At 31.0% G+C, this 24,766-nt stretch overlaps 2 protein-coding genes across 6 annotated transcripts; both read left to right on the top strand.

Annotated features, from left to right (window-relative positions):
- The first annotated feature begins 14,130 nt into the window (after positions 1 to 14,130).
- On the top strand, positions 14,131 to 19,682 carry LOC111008113 (uncharacterized). Of its 4 annotated transcripts, none has more exons than XR_015787004.1 (5): positions 14,131 to 14,472; positions 15,789 to 15,949; positions 16,182 to 16,227; positions 16,328 to 16,397; positions 19,039 to 19,682. XR_015787004.1 is itself a non-coding variant. In XM_022280701.2 (4 exons), exons 1-3 carry the CDS (start codon positions 14,317 to 14,319, stop codon positions 16,195 to 16,197), a joined length of 333 nt encoding a protein of 110 aa, XP_022136393.1. In that variant the 5' UTR covers positions 14,131 to 14,316; the 3' UTR covers positions 16,198 to 16,227; positions 16,328 to 16,721. The 4 variants fall into 4 exon arrangements, 1 of the variants encoding a protein (XP_022136393.1); XR_015787005.1 differs by lacking the exon at positions 19,039 to 19,682 and adding an exon at positions 18,152 to 18,198; XR_015787007.1 differs by lacking the exon at positions 19,039 to 19,682 and adding an exon at positions 18,163 to 18,181.
- Positions 19,683 to 22,044: 2,362 nt separating this feature from the next.
- LOC111008440 (glycine-rich protein A3) lies at positions 22,045 to 24,091 on the top strand. Of its 2 annotated transcripts, none has more exons than XM_022281150.2 (3): positions 22,045 to 22,203; positions 22,999 to 23,286; positions 23,616 to 24,091. In XM_022281150.2, the coding sequence occupies exons 2-3, from the start codon at positions 23,022 to 23,024 to the stop codon at positions 23,840 to 23,842; spliced, it is 492 nt and encodes a 163-aa protein (XP_022136842.1). In that variant the 5' UTR covers positions 22,045 to 22,203; positions 22,999 to 23,021; the 3' UTR covers positions 23,843 to 24,091. The 2 variants fall into 2 exon arrangements, with proteins under 2 accessions (XP_022136842.1, XP_022136844.1); XM_022281152.2 differs by lacking the exon at positions 22,045 to 22,203 and adding an exon at positions 22,703 to 22,832.
- Positions 24,092 to 24,766: the final 675 nt, after the last annotated feature.

The following is a 24,766-nucleotide window of genomic DNA, read 5'->3' as shown; positions in this document are numbered from 1 at the left end:
TTTTAATTTTTAATTTTTTAATTTAAGGGAAGAGTTACCCAATTATCTTCAAACTGACCAAAATAGATAGACTACCATTGAAATTTTGACAAATTTTCTTATTCATTTTTTCTGTTTGTACAACTTCAACTAGCATGTATGAGTTTACATATTTCATAAAGGTATCTTTCACTTAAAACTTTTTGTTTTTTTTGCCTAGTTTTGAAATTTGAGAAAGATTTCAAACCATTTTCAAAAAGCAAATTATTAATGATAAACAGACTTATTTTTCATAGAAATAAAAATCTAAATCAAAACGCCCATCAACCTTTCAAAATAATTCAGCTCCCCCTTTCTCCGAATCAAAACAACATCCTACTCGATCAAACAAAAACGACAACACCAATGGAAAAGAGAATATCTTCCCTTTCAACTAGGCAATCTTCATAGATGAAAAGAAAATCAAATGGGCATTTGTGAACTTTTCAAAGGGCATATGTAAAGACAAACCCTTAAAAAGAGTCTTGAAAGGCAAAATTTTTAGGTTAGATATGAGTAGGACATGTTTGGAAGACCCTCTAGGAGTCTATTGATAGAAGGTTCAATAAGGCCAATTTGATGGTCAACACATAGAATAAGATGTCAAATACAAAGCACATGCATTGCACGTGTCCATTTCTAATTTATGACCCAAAAGAAATATAATCAATGGTCTTTTAAATGTAATATACCTATCTATTAGTTAGGGTTTTGTAGCTTATTATGCACCTTTTCTTTTGGGGCTATCTTTATATCATTAAAGAATATAAGTTGTTTGAAAGGAACAAAACTTGGATTGGTGCATGGAACTAGGAGATCAAAGTTGGTCTGTGTGTATGTGAATTTGATTGTGGGGAGAGGAAAGGGGAAAAAAAAGGCAAAGATGAATTGAATTTGCTTGAATTATTGCATTTGACATTGATTTTTGTGAAGAAAAATAAGAAAGGAAGAACTTGTTTTGATTGATATTTGTGTTAGCATCTTTTATTTGGTCAATTAGTCATTTTAAAGGTTGTAAGGTTAAAAATACATTTCATTTGGTGTTTGTACTTTCATTGAAATAACGATTCAGTTTCTAAACTTCAATTTGTAACAAGTTAGTCCATTTATTTTCAAATTGGTAACAATTTAGTACTTACTGTGAAAAATCTCATCAAACTCAGTGTTTGTAATTTATACACTTTTTTTTTTAAAAGATACAAGGACCATTTCATTAAAATATGTGAGGAACATCCAAAAAAGAGGGAGACTAGATAAAAGCGCTGTAGTTAAGTGAAATGGAAGAGATATCACAATTAAAAAAAAAAACTTTTGATTTGGATGACAAGAGGAAGCTAGAACAACAATATCATCCCAAATTAAAATGGTGGTAAAATTTGGAGACATCTAGAAATGTTTTATGGTTCCTCTCCAACCAAATTGACCATAAAATCGATCCCAGATCATTGCACCAAAGGATATTACAGCACTTGTTCAGAGGAGGGGATAGAATTTATTTGATGAACTATTCAATGTGGCCATGAATCGGAGGAGACAAGCTGAAAGCACCGAAGAGCCGATGCCAAAGGGGAAGTGAATGTACAATATACACACATATATAATAATTTGATATAGGTAAAGTTTATAAACACATTTGATCCCTAATTTATCGATCTACAATATATAATAAACCTTATTAAACCTTAAGAAAAAATGTTACCATAAGAAGATTAAATCATTACAAACTTTGAACTACAGTAGCTAAATTATATTGTTACCAATTTGAGAGTGGAAAAACTAAATCATTGTAAATGAAAGTTCAGAGGCTAAATCGTTAATTTAATGAAAATACAGGAATCGAAAGTATTTTTTAACCTATTTTTTATCCAAACTTGTTCAGAAGATTAAAGAAAAATGCATTTTATTGGTCAATTTGCCTGAAAAACGTGTGGAGAGTGCTTCGTATTAATGATTTGTCTACCAAACTTCCCCTTTTTAAATGGTAAAATCATGATTAACCTATAAAAAAATATAGAAAAATGCTAAAAAAAAAGTGACTGATGCTCTTGGTATAAAAGTATCAAACCTAACTACTTGTTGCAATTTTTTTCCTCTTTTGAAAAAAAATTTAGGGTCTGATTGGATAACTGTTTCGTTATTAATTCTCTGTTTTTAAAAATTTTTGCTTGTTTTTACTCTCGATTTCTCTTTCTTAAAAACACATATTTGTCTTCTTAATCAAATTTCAAAAACAAAAACAAATATTTTTTAAGACTATTTTTTTTTAGCATTTTTAGAAAGTAATTAGAAAACAAAAGAATATATTGAAGTGCTTAATTTTTAAAAACAAAAACCAGAAATAAGTTATCAAAAGTGGTTTTAGGGTTTTAAACTACATCCTTCTTAACTTTTAGAAACTTGGTTAAGAATTAAATTTTTTTTTATTAAATAAACATGTGTTATCCAAAATGGAAAATGAGAGTTAAAAGTAAAATAAATGGTATAATCAGAGGGTATTTTCTGAACTTAAAAGAGATAGAGAGTATTTTCTGGAAAAAATTATTAATATTCATGGGTTCCATCTCAAAACCAATTCACAATGAGAGGAATAGTTCATGTCTGTTATAAACTTATGTAAGGTCTCTTCTTTTAACAACGTGGGATGATCTTTAACAAAAATAGTTATATAACTCATGATTCTGTGTAACCCTAGTGGTAATTTTACTGTTTTATATATACTTGGTTTGTTAAACTCAATAGCCTAAATCATGAGTCAAACCCTAATATAGAACAGTGATCAGCCCTTAATTAGGATTATTTTTTTTTGTTTGTTTTAATTTCTAATTTTATCTTTAAATTTTTATACTTATTTCATCTTTGTCACTAAACTTTTGGCCATTCAAGTTTCAAAGGCTATGTTTTAGTTTCTTATATAACTTTTAAAATGTCTTAGGTTTAGTCTCTATATATACTTTTTCACAATTATTGCTAGTTTAGTGCTTACCTTAATTTTCTATTAATCACTTTCACGAGAATTTGAATCCGTTTGAAACCTAACCATTTGACTTTTACGAATATAAATACTTTCATACATAGACGTGGGTAGATGTCTGTTATTTTTTTTTAAGAGAACAGCATAAATATATCTATTTTCTATTAATTTTGATTATTAAATTTTCAAATATTTTATTTTTTAGTTCATAAGCTATCTGCATTAATAAATAAAAAAAAAGACATCTTATTCATTATAAGAATTGCTAACCAAAATATTATAACAAAAGCTTGTCATAGGTACATATTGCGTCTATTTACACAAAAAATATATATAGGTGTAAGTTTATTTCCAAACAAATTTGGATGCTTGTTAAATGATTAATGGAAAATTAACTTTAAAGACTAAAATAGGTTTTTTATGCAAAGTTTAGAGATTAAAATAAAACATATAAAAGTTTTGTAAGTACTACCATTCGTATGGATATGAGAATTATTATTTCAACTTCAATTTTTAGAAGAAATTGTTTATACCATAATCAATTGAGTTATACTCGGATCGAATAGATTTAGAAGTATTGAGTAACAATATAAGTAGAAAAGTTCACGTTAAAATTTGAAGAGGAAAAAGAAGCCAAAAAAAAAAAAAAATCTCTTATAAAAAGTGAGTAAATTCTTGCTTTTCCTTAAAAAGCCCTAATAGAGATTCTTATATTCCCTTCTAAACAGCTCCTCATGCTTTAAACTCCTGTAGTTTTCAACATTCATATCCCTCTAAATTATTCCGAATAGGACTTTTTTCTCCCTTCCCATTTTATGGTTATTATACTCCTAATATTCTCTCTCTCTCCCCCCTATTTTCAAGAGAGAGAGAAAGTGAAGAGCAAAAAAAAAAAAAAGAAGAAGAAAGAAAAAGAATATGATTAAAAGGAAAACCCATAAAAAATCTGATTCTGATTTCTGTCCATAAAAATAATGAATATTTCTCTTCCCTTTTGGCAGAGTAGTCAGGTGGATGAAAGAGCAAATGGGGTCACAATGGTCTTTTTCTTTGGCCTTTTTATGTGATGAAGAGTTTAAATTATTATATGAATTCACTTTTCTTTAGCCATGCAAGTTGCACATTTAAAAAATAAAATTATACCTATACAATTAAATTGGAGATTCCCCCATCCATAGTCCACACACTTTTTCTCTATTTTCCTCTTAAGCTATCTATATGTCTTTCCCCTTTTCTATATTCTCTTTTTCACCTTAGTGACCCAAACAAATCCTAATTGTTGCCTTCTTTTTTTTCTCTCTATAAATAAAATAAAATATAATTCCTTTTTCTAACGTAGTATGTGTAATATTGTTTAATCGAATTAAGTGTCGGTGATGATGCTCTGCAGGTTTTAAATTCAATAAGTCGTTGGCCTTTCAGTGCCTGAACTTTACTTTTTTACGTCAGTCTATTCTTCTTTTTAACTCTTTCGATTAAGTGCATATTCTTTTAAAGTAAAAATGGATAAAAAGAGAAATTTTTTATAAAAAATTAAAATAGGCTTGGAAATGACGTAAGAAGGTCTAGTTGGAATATGGAAAAGCTAGAATCTTTTAAATGTTATTAAATTTTGCATAGAATTCCACTATTAATCTTTTGTGGCCAGAAAAGTTATCAACTTTCTCGTAGATAGTTAATTTTATTTTTAACTATTTGGTTGAGTTTTTAAATTAGTGATTTAACTTAAGTACTAGAGCTAACATCAGATAAATCTCTGAATATTATTATTTTCTATCTTATTCATATTGATAACGTTGGACAAAATAACAATTCAGCCAATATGTGATAAAGAATGTTGGGAATATATTAACTAATCACTCTTATGTTTAGCTTATTTATAACACCTAAGTAGAGAGGAGGGTTACATAAATTAACTGCTATCATATCTGAATGAGAAAGATTGTGAGATCATTGAAGAATGGACGTGTTGTGTCCAACCTGAGTCAAGCTCGTATACATGTACTCTCACGAATTTGTTATTTTAAAGGTGGACTCCGTGATTTACTAGGTATTTTTTAGAATGCAGTGATCGAAGCGAACCTCGGATCTCGAATAAATGAGTACATAACATAGTACAAACCTTTCACATTAAGAAGTTGATATGGTTGGTGGCACTCTTCCATGTGGGAGCTTTTCATTTCAGTCTTCAATTATTGTTTTATCTTTTGGTCAAAATCACCATATTGTTTCCCAATCATTTCATTGCCTTAAATGGTTAGAACTTGATTAAAAGATAGTTCCATTTTAAGCTATGATTAAAGAAATATATATATATATATAACATTATAATAACCATACGTGTCACAAATTTATTTAGCGTATTAAATTATAATTCACATAATTTTATTATTGCTTTTAACATATTGGGTCTCGGTATTTTCATTTATTTCATTTTAACCCTTTTAATTTTACAAACATATCAATTCCATCCCCAACATTGTCCTATTAATAAATGGTAATAAAATCTATAACATAATACCTCATGACATTAGTAGTGAGGTAATCAAACAAGCGCTTCAAAATCTCAAGTTTGAATTTTATACCGGTCACAATATTATTTAGTCAAGATGACGAATCTTGATTATAGCGATCTACTAGCATAAGCCACACGACATAAGTTTCAAATAAAAAAAAGTAAACAACAAAATGAATATCCATGTTCACTCGCTTTCACACCGATGTTGATGTACTGTGTTCTTTTTGTATTGTCTTTTATTTAAATAATCAATATGAGGATTGAATTTTATACGTAGATCACAATAGTTCAAAACTAAAATGAAACAAATGAAATTAAAGTACAAACAAATAAACTCCTATTTATTTTTCTCAATTTATATTTAAGTGATTTGAGATTTTTATAGTATATTATCAATATCGTATTACTTTATAGTTTATATCTCCTATATGCACAAATATGTACATAAATTTTTTATATCATCAATTCTATTGGAGAGAATATATTTTGTCACAAGATTTAACATGAAGTAACGTGGTATAGAACATTTTTTTCTTAATATATTGCACACATATAATACGAAAAATATGAAACTTTCAATAAGAATCGTGTTGATAATTTTTAAAATTTAGATAGATAAGATATCTTTTTATAAGATAGATCAAACACTCCATTTATTCACTTTACATTATTAAGATCCTTTCATATTTTGAAAGAACAAAGTTGAAGAGAATATAAGAAGGAATAAATGATAATAAATATTTACTATTTTAAGACATTCGTCGATCTTTTTTTACTTTCGGAAAGTAAGTCAATTATGGTGGCAATTTCTCCCATTAGAACTAGAATATTCCATTTGTTACGTTTCATATCTGATAATTTAAATTACCATCTCACTAAATCTCAACTTGCAAATAAATTAAGTAGTGATTAATTAAACGAGCATTGCATAATTACATGGCATCTAATATATTCATCAATGATAATATAAAAAAGAAAAAGATATAAAAAATCGGGTTGGGTATCTCACATATTCTAATGGTATTTAAAATTCCACATTGACTGTGAAAATAGGATAAAAAATATTTTTAATCCCTGAGATTAAGTGTCTATTAGTTCCTTAAGTTAAAAACAGTAACAGTTTAATCATTGACCTTAAAAAATTGTTCTAAATGGTTTCTGAACTTATTTGATCGTTAATTGATTAATGGAAAAATAACGTAACATAATTGAGTTGGTATAACATGTCAAGATTAAAAAATTTTATATTATTTTTATCTTATGTGTAATATTATTATTACACATAAGATAAAATAATATAAAATGACGTGGCAAGATTAAATAATAATTACAACTAAGATAAAAATAATATAAGATTATTTAATCTTACAAGTCGTGTGAAATTTGCCAACTCAATTATGACACATCATTTTTTCGTTAGTCAACTAACGGTCAAATAAGTTTAGAGGCTTTTTATAATCATTTTCTAAAAGTCAGAGATCAAATTGTTACTTTTTAAAATGTAGAGATGACACGTATATTTAAATTCAGGATAGTGTATTTTACCAAAAATATGTATATGATTATTGTTTTTTAACAGAAAAAAAAATTCAACTAAAAGGATTCAGCAATAAAAAAAATTGCCACATATGTGAGGGCCATTGATTTTTTTTTTCTTTTAATAACTCAGATTACAAGTGGCTCAAACAAGATTAGACATAATTCTAATTCACCCCAAAGAGTTGTCTAAAATAAAATATTACAAAATATAAAAGAGAAAAAGAAAAGGAAAAAAAAAAGAATAATATATTTGTGGGAACAAAATCAGAAATTGGTGGGGCCAAACAAAGGAATTGAGAGCCGTACGATCTCGGTGCATGCTAATATAATAAGTAAATTTTTTTAATATAAAAAAAATCAATTAATTAATAATTTTATTTCTATAAAGTTGTGGGTAGTGGGCCGTGGGCCAAGCCCACAGTACTATTTGCATCATGCGCATATCTTTATCTAAATCTAACGCAAGAATATCTCTAATATTTTATTATTTTAATATCTTTTTTGTTTTCTTCTTTTTCCCAAAACTATTATTTTACGATCTGACGGTCACGGATCAATCGAGAGGCTTTGATTTGAAAGTGGTGGGGAGGGTAAGATCGTCTGTGCGTAGTAATTGCGCGTTGTCGTTTAGTCAGTTCGAGAGTTGAGTTAGGATTTCGACACGTGTCACGCATTAAAAAAGGGATGTATCTTTTATTTTATTGTTTACCTTTTTTTTTCTTTTCTTCCGAGGGTGGATTTGGTATTTCATCATTGCTTTGCCACAAATACAGACGCAGCCATTTTCTCAGTACTCTCACATCCAAACCCAAATGGCCCAATCATTGTGGTGGTGGGCCAGGCCCAGTTGGGCCCTACCCACTCATTTTCTATATTTGTTTATTTCAAAAAATATTTATTTATTTATTTAATATATAAAAATATATTTATGGAAGATAATGATGGAATTCCCTCTCAGTCCTGACTTTGTTGTTTGTGGTTGCAATCTCTTTGAGAGCTTTCCATATCTAATCATTTTTTTAAAAGCTTTAACAACCTTAATTGACTCATTGACCCCTCATCTAATCATATGAGAGAAAGAAAAATAATATAATTAATCATATTAATTTTTTTAAAAAAATTAATTTATTTGTAAGTAAGAATTAAATGTTTAATAAACCCAGGACCCAGCAAAAAAAAAAATCTGATCAGTCAATTTATTCGATATGCATTCAATTATGAAGACAGTTCTTCAGTAAATTTCGCGATAAGTCTAATGATGAGGAGACGAAAAAAAATGGGTAAACCATATATATACGGAACATATATTTTTCAGCACGTCTATGTCTTTTTATTGTCCCTTTCACACAACCATCTAAACTCAAAATCTTTATGGGGTTACATCAAAAAAATAATAATAATAATAATAAAAATAATAGTAAAACATATATGATGCATGCCATAGGAGGATCCATTTTTGAGGTGGATGACCACTTAAACTATGATGATGGAGATGATGCTCCAACTGATCCTTTTTAAAACTCATTATTTTTACATTATCTTCAACTATGTCATATTACCTTTTTTTTATGTATAAAATAAAAAAATAACTATGTAGTTTGTATTTATATGTATATTTAAATTGATAATCAACTTGAACAAAAGCTTAGGTTAATGGAGAGATGACGATATGAGATAAGAGAATTTGTTCAAAGTCGATCTTTTATTTTTATTTTTTAATGTAATCTTATGCTATAAATAATTTATAGTTGACAAACCTGTATGAAGAATTTTCATAGTTAGAAAATTCTTTTTTATTATTATTATTAGAAAATTCTATTTGTACCTACTATCTAGGAATGAATATGTCAGGGTTAATACTATTTATAAGGTGCATTTATTATTAAAAAAAATTAAAGGTTTTACCCAGAATATTATTTTAAAATCTGGGAAATCTGATTTTAATATTTTTTATTTATATTTTTGGGGTCATGTCCGGATTGAGACTGTGACATATAACAAATCTCATATTTTATTTATTTATATATGTATTTAATAATTTTAGTTAATCCTTCCTCCGAAAAAAATTAGTAATTTTAACTTAATGTGAAATTACTTCTAATTCACCTGAAGTGAGACCAAGGAAATGATACAAGTCGAGCTGCTAGAGTCAAATTAAGGTACTTGATCATCCAACCAAACCAAACTATATCAAATCTAATAGTCGAACCACTCGATCAGACTCATTCGAACTGGTTCACCTAAACAAATTTGAAGAGACTCTTTCTATAAATAAGAGGAAGAGGCTTGGGGCATGAGGTACATTCTATGACTCTACTTTTGTCTACTCTCAACTGAACCCTTTGTTTGACAATTAAAGCATCGGAATGTGTTAGCGTTAGCACACACCAATATATAGATCTAATGTGCGTGTAGGTGTTCGTTGGAGCATTCGACATCAAAGCTTAGATCCAAATCCTACATTTAAACAATATATTTGATGCATGAGTTTACTTATTTCATATCAAATTTTGTAATCGTCTCGAAATACAAAAACCTAGACCACTTGTAAAATTTATTGTTTCCTAATTCTAATCACTCGAAGAGATAACTGGAAAGGGAGTTAATGTAAGTAGGACCTGCAAAAAAAAGTAGTAAACACTCCGACACTCAAGTTAGTAGCTCTTAAGTTCGGCCGACTTATTTGTCTAGAGAAGAGCAATCAAATTTGCATACCTACATAGGAAAACTTATATTCGTATTTTAAGCATTTAGAAGTGGGTCCACTCATCACCCACTTTACACGTCACGCGATTTCAGCACATCATTTGCGGCAAGGTGAAATTGAAAGTGGCAAATTAAGGCGCGGATTGTTAAGGATCCCACGTTAAAAAAAGATAATAAGGGATCTAACAATGGTTTATAATATAAGTGAGCTAACTACTCTCCAATTGGTTTTGAGATGGAACTCCATGAATATTGATATGGTAGTAAACCACAAAACGCTTTAACAAACATTCGGTAAAAAAAATAGGATCCAACCAAAATCGATGAGTCATCTTGAGGGGCATGCAAAGGATCTCACATTGAAAAGATAAAGAACTTAACAAGAGCTTATAAGAGAGCTGCTCATCTCATTGCTAATTGATTTTGAGATGAAATCCCAAAAGAAAAGATAAAGGACCTAATAAAGATTTATAATATAAGTGTGCTTGAGATGCAACCTCATAAACACTAATATAAATATGTTTCAGATCATACGCACCACCCTGTTTTATGTTCCTAACAAAATTTAGTTTTTTTAATCCATCGTTCTGTCCTACATCGAAATATATAATATATCACAAAATCTCACCGTCATTAAAACAGTGAATCAAACATCTCCTAGCGGTAGGGCACACGAGCGGTAGTTTTAGTCTCGAGAAAGGGACAGGTGCCCTAAGAAGATAGGGCTAGGACCGGAAATGATTGATTAATGTGGGTTTGGGAGAGAAATTGGCAATTTGCAAATAAAGGTAACACATTTTACATGCAAAAAAAGAAAAAAGAAAGATATGGCAAATCGTGGTATAGCCACCATAGCATGTCCACCAAGAGAGAGAGAGAAAAATAATGTGTATTTTATTTTATTTTATTACGAAAGATTTTGTATTAGACAGCAGAAAAGCCAACTCGCAGAGCTGAATCCCACGCGTGTGTCCCTCTTGTTTCTCTCATTGGCCACTTTTGATTTGTGCCTTCCACACCCACACTTCAACTCAAAGAGAGAGAGATTGTAGTGTTTTTAACCACGCATGCGGGTGGGGTCGAATACACAAACTCTCATAGAGAACAACATCTGGAATTGGAATCGAATTACACGATTTTTTGATCGAAGATACATGAGGCTCAACTTGATAGAGAGATATGAGTAGTTATTAGGATTGAAAATAGATGAAAATTAGATCAAACTCGAAAGAGAGGAGACACTCATATGATTGATGTTGATAGAGCTATACTTATTGCTTCGATATCTCCGTATCTAACATAATTGAGAGAGAGAAAAAAGTTTGTGTTATATCTCCAAAAAGAGAGAAAAAAACAAGAAATTCACACACACACAACTATATACCTTCTATTTTCAACATAATTATGATTATTCTACATCTAGGTATACTTTAAACAAAAGCATAATAGTTTCTCCGACAAATTTGACTTAGACTTATATTTTTAACTTTATGTTTTAGAAAATCTAGATCTACCGACAAGATTAGTTCAAATTGACAGTTTGTCTTTTACTTTCAGTTTACACTCTTAACTTGTACCCTGCTAGTATATATGAATGAGTAGATAATCTTAATATGTGTGAGAGTATTATTCTTTTATTAGTTTAGAAGATATGATAAGAATTGTGATAGGGATGAAATCATTTATAAAAGAGTTTGAGATAAATTAGGAGTTAGAGATAATTAAGAAATTTGCAAAATGATGATGATGATAACCTTTTTAATAATAATCTAAGTTGTAGAGAAAATTATATGTGATAAACGAAAACTATTTGTATATGCAAAAGCTTAAGGTAGGTGTTGTTGATGCTGCTTTACGACCAAACTCGCTCGTCGGTGACGAGCTGACGTGGACGATACTCCGAGGTGCTCACAAGTGAACCTGCACAGGGAACAGACACTCTAACGCTCAAGTCAGTACGAGCTCAGAAGTTTTAGGTTGTTCTCGGAGAGAATTGCATACCTGATTCGTGGGTGGAATGTCCCTTTTATAGGCAGGCTGGGGGATATGACAATTAGTTGGTTACGACATGTGGTTATGCCTGTCGGACCCCAGGTCGGCGGTCGGACTTGAGGTCGGAATCCTCAGGTTGGTTTAAGTCATCTCTTCGGCTCAGCTCGGTATCAAGTGTTGGATTTCAACGTCAACCTATAATGTCTCGTGCTGAGAATATATCTTCATGTGCTATTTTGATTTTTGACCACCAACAGTAGGTATCTTTTAACCATCCATGATTAAGTATAGTGTGCCTTCAAATGGTTCGTTGGTTTGAATTTATCAAGTAAATCATGTTCTCGTGATGTGCACGTGATGTTGTTTGAAGTGTTGGTCTAAATGTGAGTGGCCGTATTGGGCAAATGGGTGAGGCTTAATTATTCATATAGTATATTAAAAAAATGAAAAAGGATCTTAGGTTTTGTTTGCAATTATTGCAAGTGGGAAGAAAAGGAATAATTGATAAGTGGGAAAACTTGAGTCTCTGTTTGTTTATATGAATATAAATAATACGGTTTAAATACTTTTTTTTTTTTTTGAAGTTTTTTACTTTTTGATTAATTTTGATCTTTGTTGTTTGAATGTCGATTTTGATTGTTTTTTTACTTTTATTTTTTGTTAATTTTAATATATATACTTTGAAAATATTTGTTTTGGTTCCTGTATTTTTTAAAATGACTATTGTGATCTCTATTTGTATAATTTTTTTAATACAAATTTATGGTTACATTTTAAAAAAATTAGTGAATGGAATGTATGCTAAAATAATGATGGAAATTAAAAAAATTAGATAATTAAAATAAAATTGAAAATATCAAAATAATCCAAAACAGACATTACAAAAGTATACGAATTAACACGAATAAAAGTTGAAAGCACACAACCCAATTACTTTTGATCTTTAAATATAAGTTTCGAAAGTAAAATAGACCAAAATATTTAAACCAAATAATAATAATGGTAATATTTGGCTTAAAAAGCACGCCCACAAACCAAAATCCCAAAATCACTCTCACGTAAGCATGAGATTCTGTGTCGACATGTCGTTTGATTTGGGCTTCTCTTGGGCTCTCAACATCTTTTCAAAACGATAATGCATAAATCCTATTCTTTTTTACCTTTATTATTGGTCATAAAAAATACACACTGTACTAATATATAATGGTTTGCCCACGTGCTGTTCTAACTTTCTACCTATATTAATTTTTTATGTCTTTAAATTTATACTTTTCTTTGTCAATGGTTTGATCTTTATCCTAACGTTATTGAACTAAAAATATCTATATAGAAAATAATTTAATTTAAATGGTTAACGTATGATTTTGTCTATAATATTTTCAAAGTTTTAATTTCAACTATCGTACTCACAGATTTTTTAGACCCTTAAATTTGTTGGGTAAATTGAATATAGTTCAACTTGTTAAAGTATTATAAATTTTTAAAAGTTAATAAATAAATAAAAGTCATGTTGTTATAACTTTTCTGGTGATGGATTACAAATGCACAAACTAATCTTCAACCATAAATATGTTATTGTAAAAGTTTACGTTCAAGTTGATACGATGCCAAAGTTGACGTGATTCTAAATAGAGTCATATGTTTACTAAAGTAACGATTTAATCTTCGAATTTAGTACCTAATAATTTAATCAACGTTGAGTTTAAATTTGCCAATATACTTAAAATTCTAAATCATTATAATGATATCAAAGTAAATCTGCCGATATAGCTCAATTATCAATTAAGAAGACGAGAAGTTTAAATCTTCACCTCCACATAATATTGAACTAAAAAAACAAAATGAAATTTATTACCATCGAGGGATGTTGATGGTACAAAAAAAATGGTCATAAATTTTAAATTATTAATGGGTGACAAAAATGCAAGTGATCTAAAAATAGAAATCTGAAAACAAATCATATTCAGAAAAAAATTATGTTCACAGGCATATTTATAATCGGATGGTAATCACAAACTAAGTATTTAGTTAAATCTAAAACAACATTAATTAATTAATATATATTATAAATTTGGTAGAATTATTATTTTACAATATTATATATTTTATAATATATTATATTTTAAAATTTTTAATTTTAACAAAAATAAAGCAAGTTTATAACATGATATAATATGTTTATTAAAATTTTTATCTTTCTAAATATAATTATGCATTTTAAAGTTGAAATTCAGAATCTAAAAATACTATAAATATTAATAAAAAATGTTGTTAAAATTTTCACGATTTAAATCACATAACTCTAAAACAAAATTTTTTTTTTCAAATATTATGAAACAATTTCTGAAAACAAATCTGCCAAATTATTTGACCAAAGATAAATCAACCGGAAGCGAGGCCCACACCCAATAACGAAGTGGTTAAAGTAGGGAATTACAGAGGAAGCTATGGCCATGGCAGCCGTCTCCGGCGAGAAACGGGAAATTTTTAGAGTTTAACGAAATAGAGAAGTAGAAGATTCGAAGGTCCGATCGAAGGAATTGACTGCTAGGAAATCTTGAAATTCAATTCCATGGCTCCCGCCAAGATTACTGTCGCCGCTCATATTCTCAGCAAGAAACTTCAATTCAAACCTCAGCTCTGCAAGTTCCTCGGCATTCCTCTCGTTTCTCCCCGCGGCGATATTCCCATCCTAATCTCCAAGTTCCTCAAGCTCTATCAACCTCAGGTCTCTCTCTTTCTCATTTTGCAGAATCTTTTAGCTACTAATGGCTGAGACAATCGTCTGCCTCACGCCTCTCGAAATTTTATACGACTCGCCAATTTCTGGAACGATTGCCCTTTCTTCTAAGTTGGATGGCAGTGATGTTCCGATGAAAAAACCTAATCAGTTTATGAGTATAGAAGCCTAGTTTCAAATTTCTATTTGTTCTTTATGAACGGACTCTCTTTTATCTTCTTTCTTGTGCTGGTGTACGGCTGTTATGGCTTGTTTTAAACTTGTCTTTTGTCTCGGTTTTGACATTAGACGACTGTCTTAATGTTAATACATGACTCTGATCAGTTGTATGTCCGTTTGCTTAGAAAGCACATCTAATGTTAGCTATTGACTTATCTTCTGATGACTTTTAGCTATTGCTTTAATGTAGATCATAATTCACATGTTATATTGTCTTATCAGATTACTTAAATTAAAATTATTTGCTAAGAGGGGATCTGTTTGCTTTATTCCTGTTCCCACTACCTTAGTATTCGTATCATATTTCTGTGAGATACGACATTGAGGAGATTAATTTTTCTATTGGAATTTATTAATCTCCCTATTAGTGAATGAGGATCAAGTGGAGAGGGACAAGTTGGTTGAGAGTGATTGGTAAGATAATATTCCAATTTTAATGTTGAACTACTATGTTGTGGGCAAATTTTAAGCCTTTAAGATTAATGTTTTGTGGCTCATGGTTGTTATATAACTTATAGTTTAGAAGGAAAAGGAAGAATGTTATTGCAGGCGGAAATTGACAAAATCCTACTCCTACTGGAGAAAAGGGAAGACTGGAATTGGAGAGAAGTAAAAGAGATTCATTAATTTAGTACTTACTTTGTTTGAGCAGATGATTATCTGGGTATTCAGATTAGTTAAAAAGTGGTTATTACAGGTGAATTTACTAAGTTGAAAATTTCAGTTGACTGTTCCCTCAGAAAGAGGGGAGGGGAAGAAAAAGGAAGAAAAGAAAGAACCTTAGTTAGATTCAAACTTGGAGATCCTAAATAACTAAAACTAGGTTGAAGCAAATCCTAAACACCAAACCACTTTTGATGAAATTTATTGGCATACTCCTAAAACACTGAAATTGTTAGTCATGATAGTTTAGATTTCATCCTTGAAATAGGATTTTTCTCGACCATGTTTTGTGCTCAATCAATTTTGTTTAGCCTCACATTTATTTAATATTTGGTTTGTTTCAATCTCCAAAAAGTATAAATATATGCTTGCTTGTGTATTTCTCTTTTGGGATGGTTCTTGAAAAATTCTTCGGTATGCAGAGCCCTGGACTCAGAAAGGACAGGATCTGGGAGGAGAACTTGAAAGCCATATTATGCGGAAAAGACGGAGTTGGGATGCCAGAGGTTAACAAAATACTCTCTCCGCAATTCAATGATTCAAGTCTAAGAAATATGGAAATGGAACGTCAAAAAGATATCAGGTCATCAGTGCCTTACCCTTGTTTTTCCATTACTCTTTTATGTTTAAACATGTGAAACCACTGGATCTATGTTCATAACCTAAATCCGAATCTCTCCTCTCTGGTGTTGTTCATCCATTTCCTCATGGTTGCTCTTTTTCTCTTTTAACCTGCATCTTTCAAGCAATATCTTGCTACACTTCAACCATGTTCTGTATTTACCTGATGATCTTTTTCCTTTCCAATATTTTAGGCATGACAGAAGATGAGGCCGAGGTGGATAGGCTCTGACCGTTCTGGTAACATCTTTTTACTCTTCTATTCTTCTACAAAAGGCTTGTGCTTTTCATATTTTGATCTTGCATCTTAGTCGGATCAATGTCACTGTCACTGCTGCAGGAGTGCGCCTTTTGAGTTGATGAATTGAGCTAGAAGCTGCTCTGTTAGACTAGAACTTTCGGCCTTTCGGGTGAGCCCCATTTAACAAATTCATCTGTGAAAAGTTTTCTTTCTTATCTCACACTGTTAATTATGGAGTAGTTGATAAAAGACTGATCAAAGAAAGTGTCTCTCTCTGACGATTCCATGTTTTGCTTTTCTTTTTTCTTGATATCTATATTTCAAGTGCGTTCGTGGGCTGTTCTGACCTGAAAATTAAGCATACTTTTGCTGAATCTGGAAGAATAGATTACCTTCCCTTTACTTTATAGCACCTGCTGATCTGACCTGAAATTTATAACCTTGGCACTTATGACATCCATAATCTATTTGGATTCTCTCTGGTTTTTTTTAAGCCATCTACTTTTTTTTTTTAGTTGGACAACTTGGTTTGTTTTTAGTGCATCTTTTCTCTTCTTTTTTAATAAAAAAGGTGAAAAGAGCACCCATTAAGACTGGATGGTCTAAATTTAGCACTAGATACTGCAGCAGAGAATCGGCCCCATGTTTCATTATGTTGCTATGGCCCAACTAAACTACCTTTTTTCTTTCTTCTTTTTTTCTTCTTTGCCTGAAATGACTTTTGAGGGTAATGAGTTTAGATTTTTTAGGAGTGGAGAAGTGTTGAAGATATACATTGTAAATTCTCTAGGTAATGCTTGGCGCTTGGCTCATGATTTTATCAAGTCTAGAAACTTGGATTGTGAAATATTGATTTATAGAATGTGTTTTGATAGTACCAAGGAATAAATTTTACAATTTTGGGCCAATGCGAGCTTAGTTCAGCAATTAAAGCATCTTGCTCATTTAGCTCTATACTCCAAAATTAGAGGGTTCTTTTGTAATAGCTCTTTTGGTGAGGGGTTCTCTCTACCCTTTGCCCTTAGGTTCTTCTTTTTGTGAGTAATACATATCTCTCATGTCTCTTATAAAAAAGAAAGCATCTTGCTCATTTCCTAGAAGTCGAAGGTTCAATCTCCGTCCCTACATTTATTGTACTAAATTAAATTACAATTTTAGGTTGTATTATATGTCTTTTGATTAACAAATTCATATCAAAGGATAACCAAATCCATGTATCTAATATAAGGGCATGTTTGAAATTCTAAAATTGTTTTTGTCGTTTTCTAAAATCACTTGTATGTACATTGTAAAAAAATTACTATTTTAAACCGAAGTGATTTTGACATGGCAAAATACTCTTCTAACACGATTGTTAATGTTTTACAATAATATCCAAGCGATTTTAAAAAATGAAAAAAAGTAATTTTTGCATAGCAAAACATTCTCTGAGTTCAACTTCCTAGCTTAAGAAAGTTATAAAGATCTAATGTGTGAGCTCAACACACCCTCACACACCCCTTAGCCCTTAGAGTAGATAGATAGATTTAAAATTTAATGGTGATATTTACTGATTTGGTTAGTTCGGCTTCCTGAGAGTGCAATATTTGAGTTTTCAGTTTGAATTAATATGTTGGTTATCTTCTTATTTCTAGTAAATAGTTCTCTATCTTTGAATTGTTCGTTGATTTCTAATTTTAGCATTGAACTTTTGATTGTTTCAATTTGTTCTCTCATTTTTATTATTCAATGTTAAAATCACTCTCTAGTATTTAGGGCTCTAAACTAGAAGATCGACAAAATCGACCATTGGTTGGTCAGTCGGTCGGTGGTTTTTAACAAAGGTATAATCGATATGGTAAACTTTTTGATATAGAATAATACTATTTCAAAATTTTCTCTTCATAAATGTGACATGAATTTGTCAATGTAATCAATATGTAGTTGTTTTCTAGTACAACATGCGGGATGGAGGATCGAACTCATAACCTCTTGATTGGAGATATGTGTAACTGTATGATGAGACAAGAGATCTTCCTTATTAATTTGAATAATATTTAGGTGCTTATCGGTAAGTAGGTATCTTCTTACTTACCACCATTAAATAATATTTAGTGGATATTTTCTCTATTTAATATAATTTCATTAATTTTGAGAGACAAACAGGGAATGAATTCGACCTATGTCTCATTTTCGTGTTCTTTAATCACCTTTTGATTTTATTTATTAATTTTTGCACTCGCACATTAATAAAAATGGTTAAACATTTTACTAAAAGTTGATAATTAAAAATAATGAGCGATCTAGATAGTTTTCTCTAAATTATTATTTTAAAATATATTATATTTATGACTTAATATTTAATTGCCAAAAGAAGAAAAAGGCAGGGGATTTCGTGTAGGAATTTTGAACCTGCCCCAATTGCTTGAAAATGAGGATAGGGCAAGAGTGGGGAGAAGCCCCAAGTAATGTAAAACCCATATGTTGGTTTTAGCATCGATTTATACTGAAAATTGATCATTACCAACCAAATGAGACTCCCTTACAAAGTTTAATTTCGAGTCGGTTTAATTAATTTTGGTAAATCAAAGAATGTAAAATAATATACTACTAATTAATACAATTTTAGATAACGTAAATCTTTTGAAAAAAAAATAGAGCTATTGGATAGGTAACAAATTGCAATCTTTTGAATAATAATAAATAAACTCGATTTTATTAATATTCTTGAGTATATTTCAACTAATCAAGACATTATTAACATACGGTCCAATTAGCACACGATCAATTGGTTTGATTCTTTGTGGTTTGATTTCTTGATTTGGCACTAGATCAAGGACTACAAGGACAGCTCCATGAAGTCATGCTTGAGTCTCTGTCGAAGATTGATCAATGGAGTTGGAGTTGTGAGATTTAGTTGTAGGGTCGTTGTTTGTGATGGAAGAGACGAAGGAGCGGTGTGTAGTTCAGGAGGAAGAAATGCATGTAGTGCACTAGTGAGTTTGGAAGGGAGAAACTCATGAAGCAATTGGTTGAGAGGATGAACAATGATGACAGTGAGAAACTAATAAAGTGAATTGTTGGGGGAACGAAGAATGATAGCCGTTGGGAGGATGAACAATGATGGCAGCGAGAAACTAATGAAGTGAATGACTGGGAGAACAAACAATGATAGCAATTGAGAGTGTTGGACAAATGACAACTACGTGTTTGGAAGAAATGAAGAGAATGAATAAAAGGGAGAGACAGGGATGACAATTGAGAGAGAGAGCACATCGAAGGTGTGAGGGAGGAACGGACAAATGAGATCTAGGGTTTGATAATGGTAGAGGCCTAGGATTTTGGTTCGGTTCGGTTTTTTTCAACTTTTAAACTTAAAACCAAACCTCATCGTAAATTTCAGGTTTTCTTAAATAAAAATCAAGATGTCTAATTATATTAAAACAATCATGTCAAACTAACTTCAATTTTCAAATTATTGATTTTGCGATTTTGTGTGCATTCCTATTATTTACAGTTAAGGTTAAAATCCTTCTATGTGTGGTTGAACTTAAATGATTATTAATCAGGTTATTCCTGTCAATGTATATATTTTTATTATTGGCATCTGTCAAAATAGGCAACCTCACCCACTTCTATTAAAATAAATTACAATAGGCTAGATTGAAATACTCAATAGCTTAGCTATTAAAATAGAGATAAGTTGATATGTTGTTGAAATAATATACTAATTTAATTAAATAAACTCTACTACAATAGGGCATGTTTTATGACTAAATCAACTCCTAATTTTCAAAGATGGCTTTAGTTTTTAGACACGAAAGCTACTCGTAGATTTTAACAATTATTATTATATACACACGAACCCTCACAAGAGAAATCACATGTGTAGGTATGTTATTTAAACATATAGATAAATTATTATTTTAACTTTTAAACTCTCGCATTTTTAGAAAAAATATAGAGATTAAAATTGAAACTAATATTAAAAAGCATAAAAATTGAAAATGTTAAAACTTTATTTTATTACTAACATTTAAAAATTTTATTTTAGTCTCTAATTTTCTTTAAAAAGTAATAACTATTTTGACGTTTGTAGTTAATTCTTGTCTCATCCAATTTAACATCTACTTTAGCCAAATCTACGTATCTTTAATACATGTCTAAATTGAAGTTACGTCATCCCTACATGAATTGATGATAAAATAACATTAAAGATTCAAAGAAAGTGATGATATTTTGGAAGTATAAAATTTCAATGAGTAGATATTTAAACCCAACTAAACTTGGAATTTAACCTTTAATATATTTTAGTTTTACCTATAAATAATATTGAACTTGCTTGCAATTGCAGCCAATAAAAAGCCATTCCTCCATGGCGGCATCTCTTGCGATATTTACTTTTATATTCTTTCTTTTTTAAATAATTAAATTCCAAGACTTTCATGGGTAAGGTTCTATAGGGAAGGCATTCGGGCAGATTCTCAATGGCTTCTCCAAGTTGATTTGATCCAATGGAGCGTGGCATTTTCTTTATTATTTGAAATTAAATTTGTTTAGCAATATTCCTTTTTTCTAAGATTATTCGAAATATCGTCTCAAAGTTATGGTCGAGTAATACATTTTTGGATAGTTACATATTCCCAAATATGGGAACAACGGATAAAACATGAGATCACCGAGTGAATTTAATTGTAGAGCAGAGGCACAAAATTGAAATAAAAAATATAGATTTGAGCTCTATTTAATTCAATTTAACAATTTATATGATAGTTGATAAAATGTGAGATCACCAAATCGCTTTGACTATATATGAAATAGGAGAGCAAAATTAAAATCGAAAAAATAGGTTCAATCGGATTTAGCAATCTATGATTAAATTAGTTGGTAGGTCTGGTTGTCTATACGGTGATCTATTCATTTTTTCTTTTCTTTCATTAAGAAATTTATGTGATATTGGAATGCATAGGTGTACTAAAAAAAAGTGTAGTTGGTTCAAAATAAAAATACCTATAGTTAAAACGAATATAGCTCAGCGGTAATTTGCATGTTCCTCCAATCATGAGGTTGTGAGTTTGATCTTCCACCCCCACATGCCCCACATGTTGTACTAAAAAAATAAATAAAAATACCTAACATTTCACAATTTCTAGGTCGAGTGAATATATAATACATTCCTATTACCCATCTTTGTGTCATAAATTTACAATGAAGGACTAATAACACTTTCCAAATTACAAACCAAGTAAATTTTAGAATTTAAAATTAAAATTTAGTTCAACTAATAAAAACAGTAATCTTATACGAGATTAAAAGTTCAAATTTTCATCTTATCATATTGTTGATGAACTCAAAATTATATATAAAACCTTAAACCTTCCATTATCAAATTTATTCTTTTCAATCACATGAGCATTTTCAATATTATGTTTTGAAGTGTTCAAATCCAATGATGATCACCTACCTTATAAATTAGTAATTCTTATATATTTACTGACACCAAATGTTGTAGGATCAGACGGTTGTTCTGTTAGATTAGTCGATGTGCACGAAAGAACTTGAAACTCAATATTATTTTTTAGCATATGATTTTGAGCAGCGTGTGTCAATTATTTAATACACGGTGCTAATAGAAAAATAGTTTTATTTCCTTTATAAAAAAAAAATAGTTTTATTTAGAAACTCTTGTTTCAAAACTCTTTCCATACACACGTTTAATTTAGATATACACAAGAAAAATCTTCGGGAGTGATCAATGTCAGTCGGACGAATACATGTGTGCCACGTGTCCGAAGCAGCGTTAGCTGAATATTCGAACGCGTCGAAAGCGCGTTTACTTTTTATTACCTTCCCGCGAAAGAAGGAAAAAAAAAGGATAAATCTTATTCGCTTCCCCTGCCTCTCTCTATATATAAAGAATCCTTCTACGATTTAATTCTCTCGTCTCTCTCTCCTCTTCTCTCTCTCTATCTGAAGAACCCTCGTCCATCGGATCGGTAAATCCTCTCTCTCTTCCGAGTTTTCTTTGTATTAGAAGTTGTTTTGATCCGCAAAATATGTATATATCGGTAGCAGATGCTTGCTTTGATTCTGTTGCGAATCTGGATTTTGTTATTGTAGCCTGTAGATGATTCTTAAAATTGGCTGGTGTATGGTGTTTGGAGTGGGTTTTTAGGGAGAAATTTGTTTTTAATTAGTGTCTATGAATTGAATTTCATTGTTTGATCCTTGGAAATTCCATCTGGAACCGTAGCGTTTAAATTGGAAGTCTAAATGAATGTCGATTAATTTCAATTGCGCATCTATATCTTCGTTTTCGAATTTATGTATTAAGTTAAGATCATGAACTTACATTCAGGATCGATTACATGTTCGTAATCGGCGATCGGCTGTTCGTCTTATGCGAAGAATTTTTGTTGCTTCATGCTCTGTCTTCATCGTTCTTAACGGAAAGCTGAATCTTAAATTTCTTTATAAGGTGATATAATTATATTATGTAGGATTTTCACCGGAAAGGAAGTTGTTGGGAAAAGTTTGACCTCTCTCCATGGATATTCTTTTTCTTTCCCTTTCTACCTCTAAATTTTCTTAGCTAGACTTGGAAGTTTTGTTTGGAAATCATCAGGTATCTGGTATTTTATACTATACGGGGTTTAGAGCTGTATGCTATATCAATATAGTTGCACAGTATTTGTAATATATCCAAGAATTTCCATTCTAATTGATGTTGGACTATGCCCAGATCCATAAAAAGTTTGATATATATGACTGTTTGTTTGTCAATTTCACAGTTCTAATTATTAGCTAACAAACCATGGGGGGCGGAAAAGATAAACATGATGAATCTGACAAAGGTTTATTCTCGCATTTGGCTCATGGTGTTGCTCATCATGGAGCAGGATATCCTCCAGGAGCAGGATATCCCCCACCTGGAGGGTATCCTCCACCTCATGGCTATCCACCACAAGGATATCCCCCGGCACACGGCTACCCCCCGGCTGGCTATCCCCCGGGCGCTTATCCTCCCGGCGCATACCCTCCCGGTGCATATCCTGGACCCTCTGCACCACACCATGCAGGTACTGATCCAATTTTACATACATGTATCAGAATTATTTTGGAAGCATCAGGGTTTTAGAACTTTGGAATCGCCCTGTAACCTGTAGAAGCAAAACTTTTGTCTTCAATTACAGTTTGCCTGGGCTGCAGGAATTTTCTGCTGTCTGATATCTGTATACTAAAGTTTACAATTATCCAACATTTTCCATACATATCTCAATTTGTTATTGGACCACATCATACCTCCTGGACAATAGGAAATTACTCAAATTTTCCAAGGAACACGGGGATTCTTGATTATAGTTGATTGTGTATCTTTGTTGTTCATTCCAATTAATCTAAAATTCAGGGCACGGAGTAGCGGGAATGCTCGCCGGTGGTGCTGCCGCTGCGGCAGCTGCTTATGGCGCCCATCATGTCGCCCATGGCGCCGGTCATTACCCCCATGGCGCTGCTCATTACGGGCATGGTGGAAAATTCAAGCACCATGGAAAGTTCAAGCATGGGAAGTTTGGGAAGCACAAACATGGGAAGCACGGGATGTATGGTGGAGGGAAATTCAAGAAGTGGAAGTGATTTTTCTGCCATCTCTATTCACCGAGCCTTCTTCTTTCAGTGGCTTTCAAGAATGGCCTCGGTACAGGTAGTGGGGTACCATCTCCCTCCTTCCCTTAATCTCTCTTATCTTCTGCTGTAATATGTCTTAAAAGACTCTTTTGGATATCGCGCAGTCTTTTTTCTTATCATAACTATACTGTTTAATGGTCTGCTTCTGTACTGCTGCTGGACATCAATAATCTGGATCACTTCCAGTTTTAACCCTTATTTTCTTCTTCTTGTAAATCCTCTTAATTGTTCTTGCTTTAGGTGGCAAAGAAATATGTACTATTTGATTTTTCTTTGGGAAATCAAATTTATTTCCAGCAAGTAAAAAGAAAATATGTGTATTTGAGATTTTATTTTATTTTCTTCTTTTGGATTGATATGTAGTGCATATCAAATGTCAACGAGGATTTTTAAGAAATGATGAAGTCAATTGTTAATTATCAGTTTGATATCACTTTTATTTGTGGTGTTCTGTTTTTGTAAATTACATTTACTGAATAATTTTGCTTTAGTAGTGTTTCTTTAATTTCGGATTAAGAATGAAAAGGAAAATCTAAAATGTGGTTTAAGTTTTGAAATTTGGTCTGCGTTTTGAAAATATGTTTCTTTTAAAGTGAAAAAGAAAGAAATGACAAATAAGCAACCTTAAAGACCTAGAATATTATAATAATTTATAATTATAAAATGTTGAATTTCAAATTAAAAATTAATATTTCACGGTGAATTTTTATTTGAATGGTTAAATTTTCATGACATATATATATCAAAATTCAAATCAAGTCCTAATGTCTTGAATGAAAATTTTGAAAGAGCAGGAGCTGAAAGAGAGGGAAGGAAACCTCTGACAAGGGCCAATGTAAATCGTGTGTTTGTTTGTTATTGACTTTTTTAAAA

This window comes from Momordica charantia (genome assembly GCF_013281855.1).
Source record: "Momordica charantia cultivar OHB3-1 chromosome 10 unlocalized genomic scaffold, Mcharantia_2.0 BLBB01000010.1, whole genome shotgun sequence".
In the NCBI taxonomy this organism is placed as follows: Eukaryota; Viridiplantae; Streptophyta; class Magnoliopsida; order Cucurbitales; family Cucurbitaceae; genus Momordica; species Momordica charantia.
This window is presented reverse-complemented; position numbering and strand designations above follow the sequence as displayed.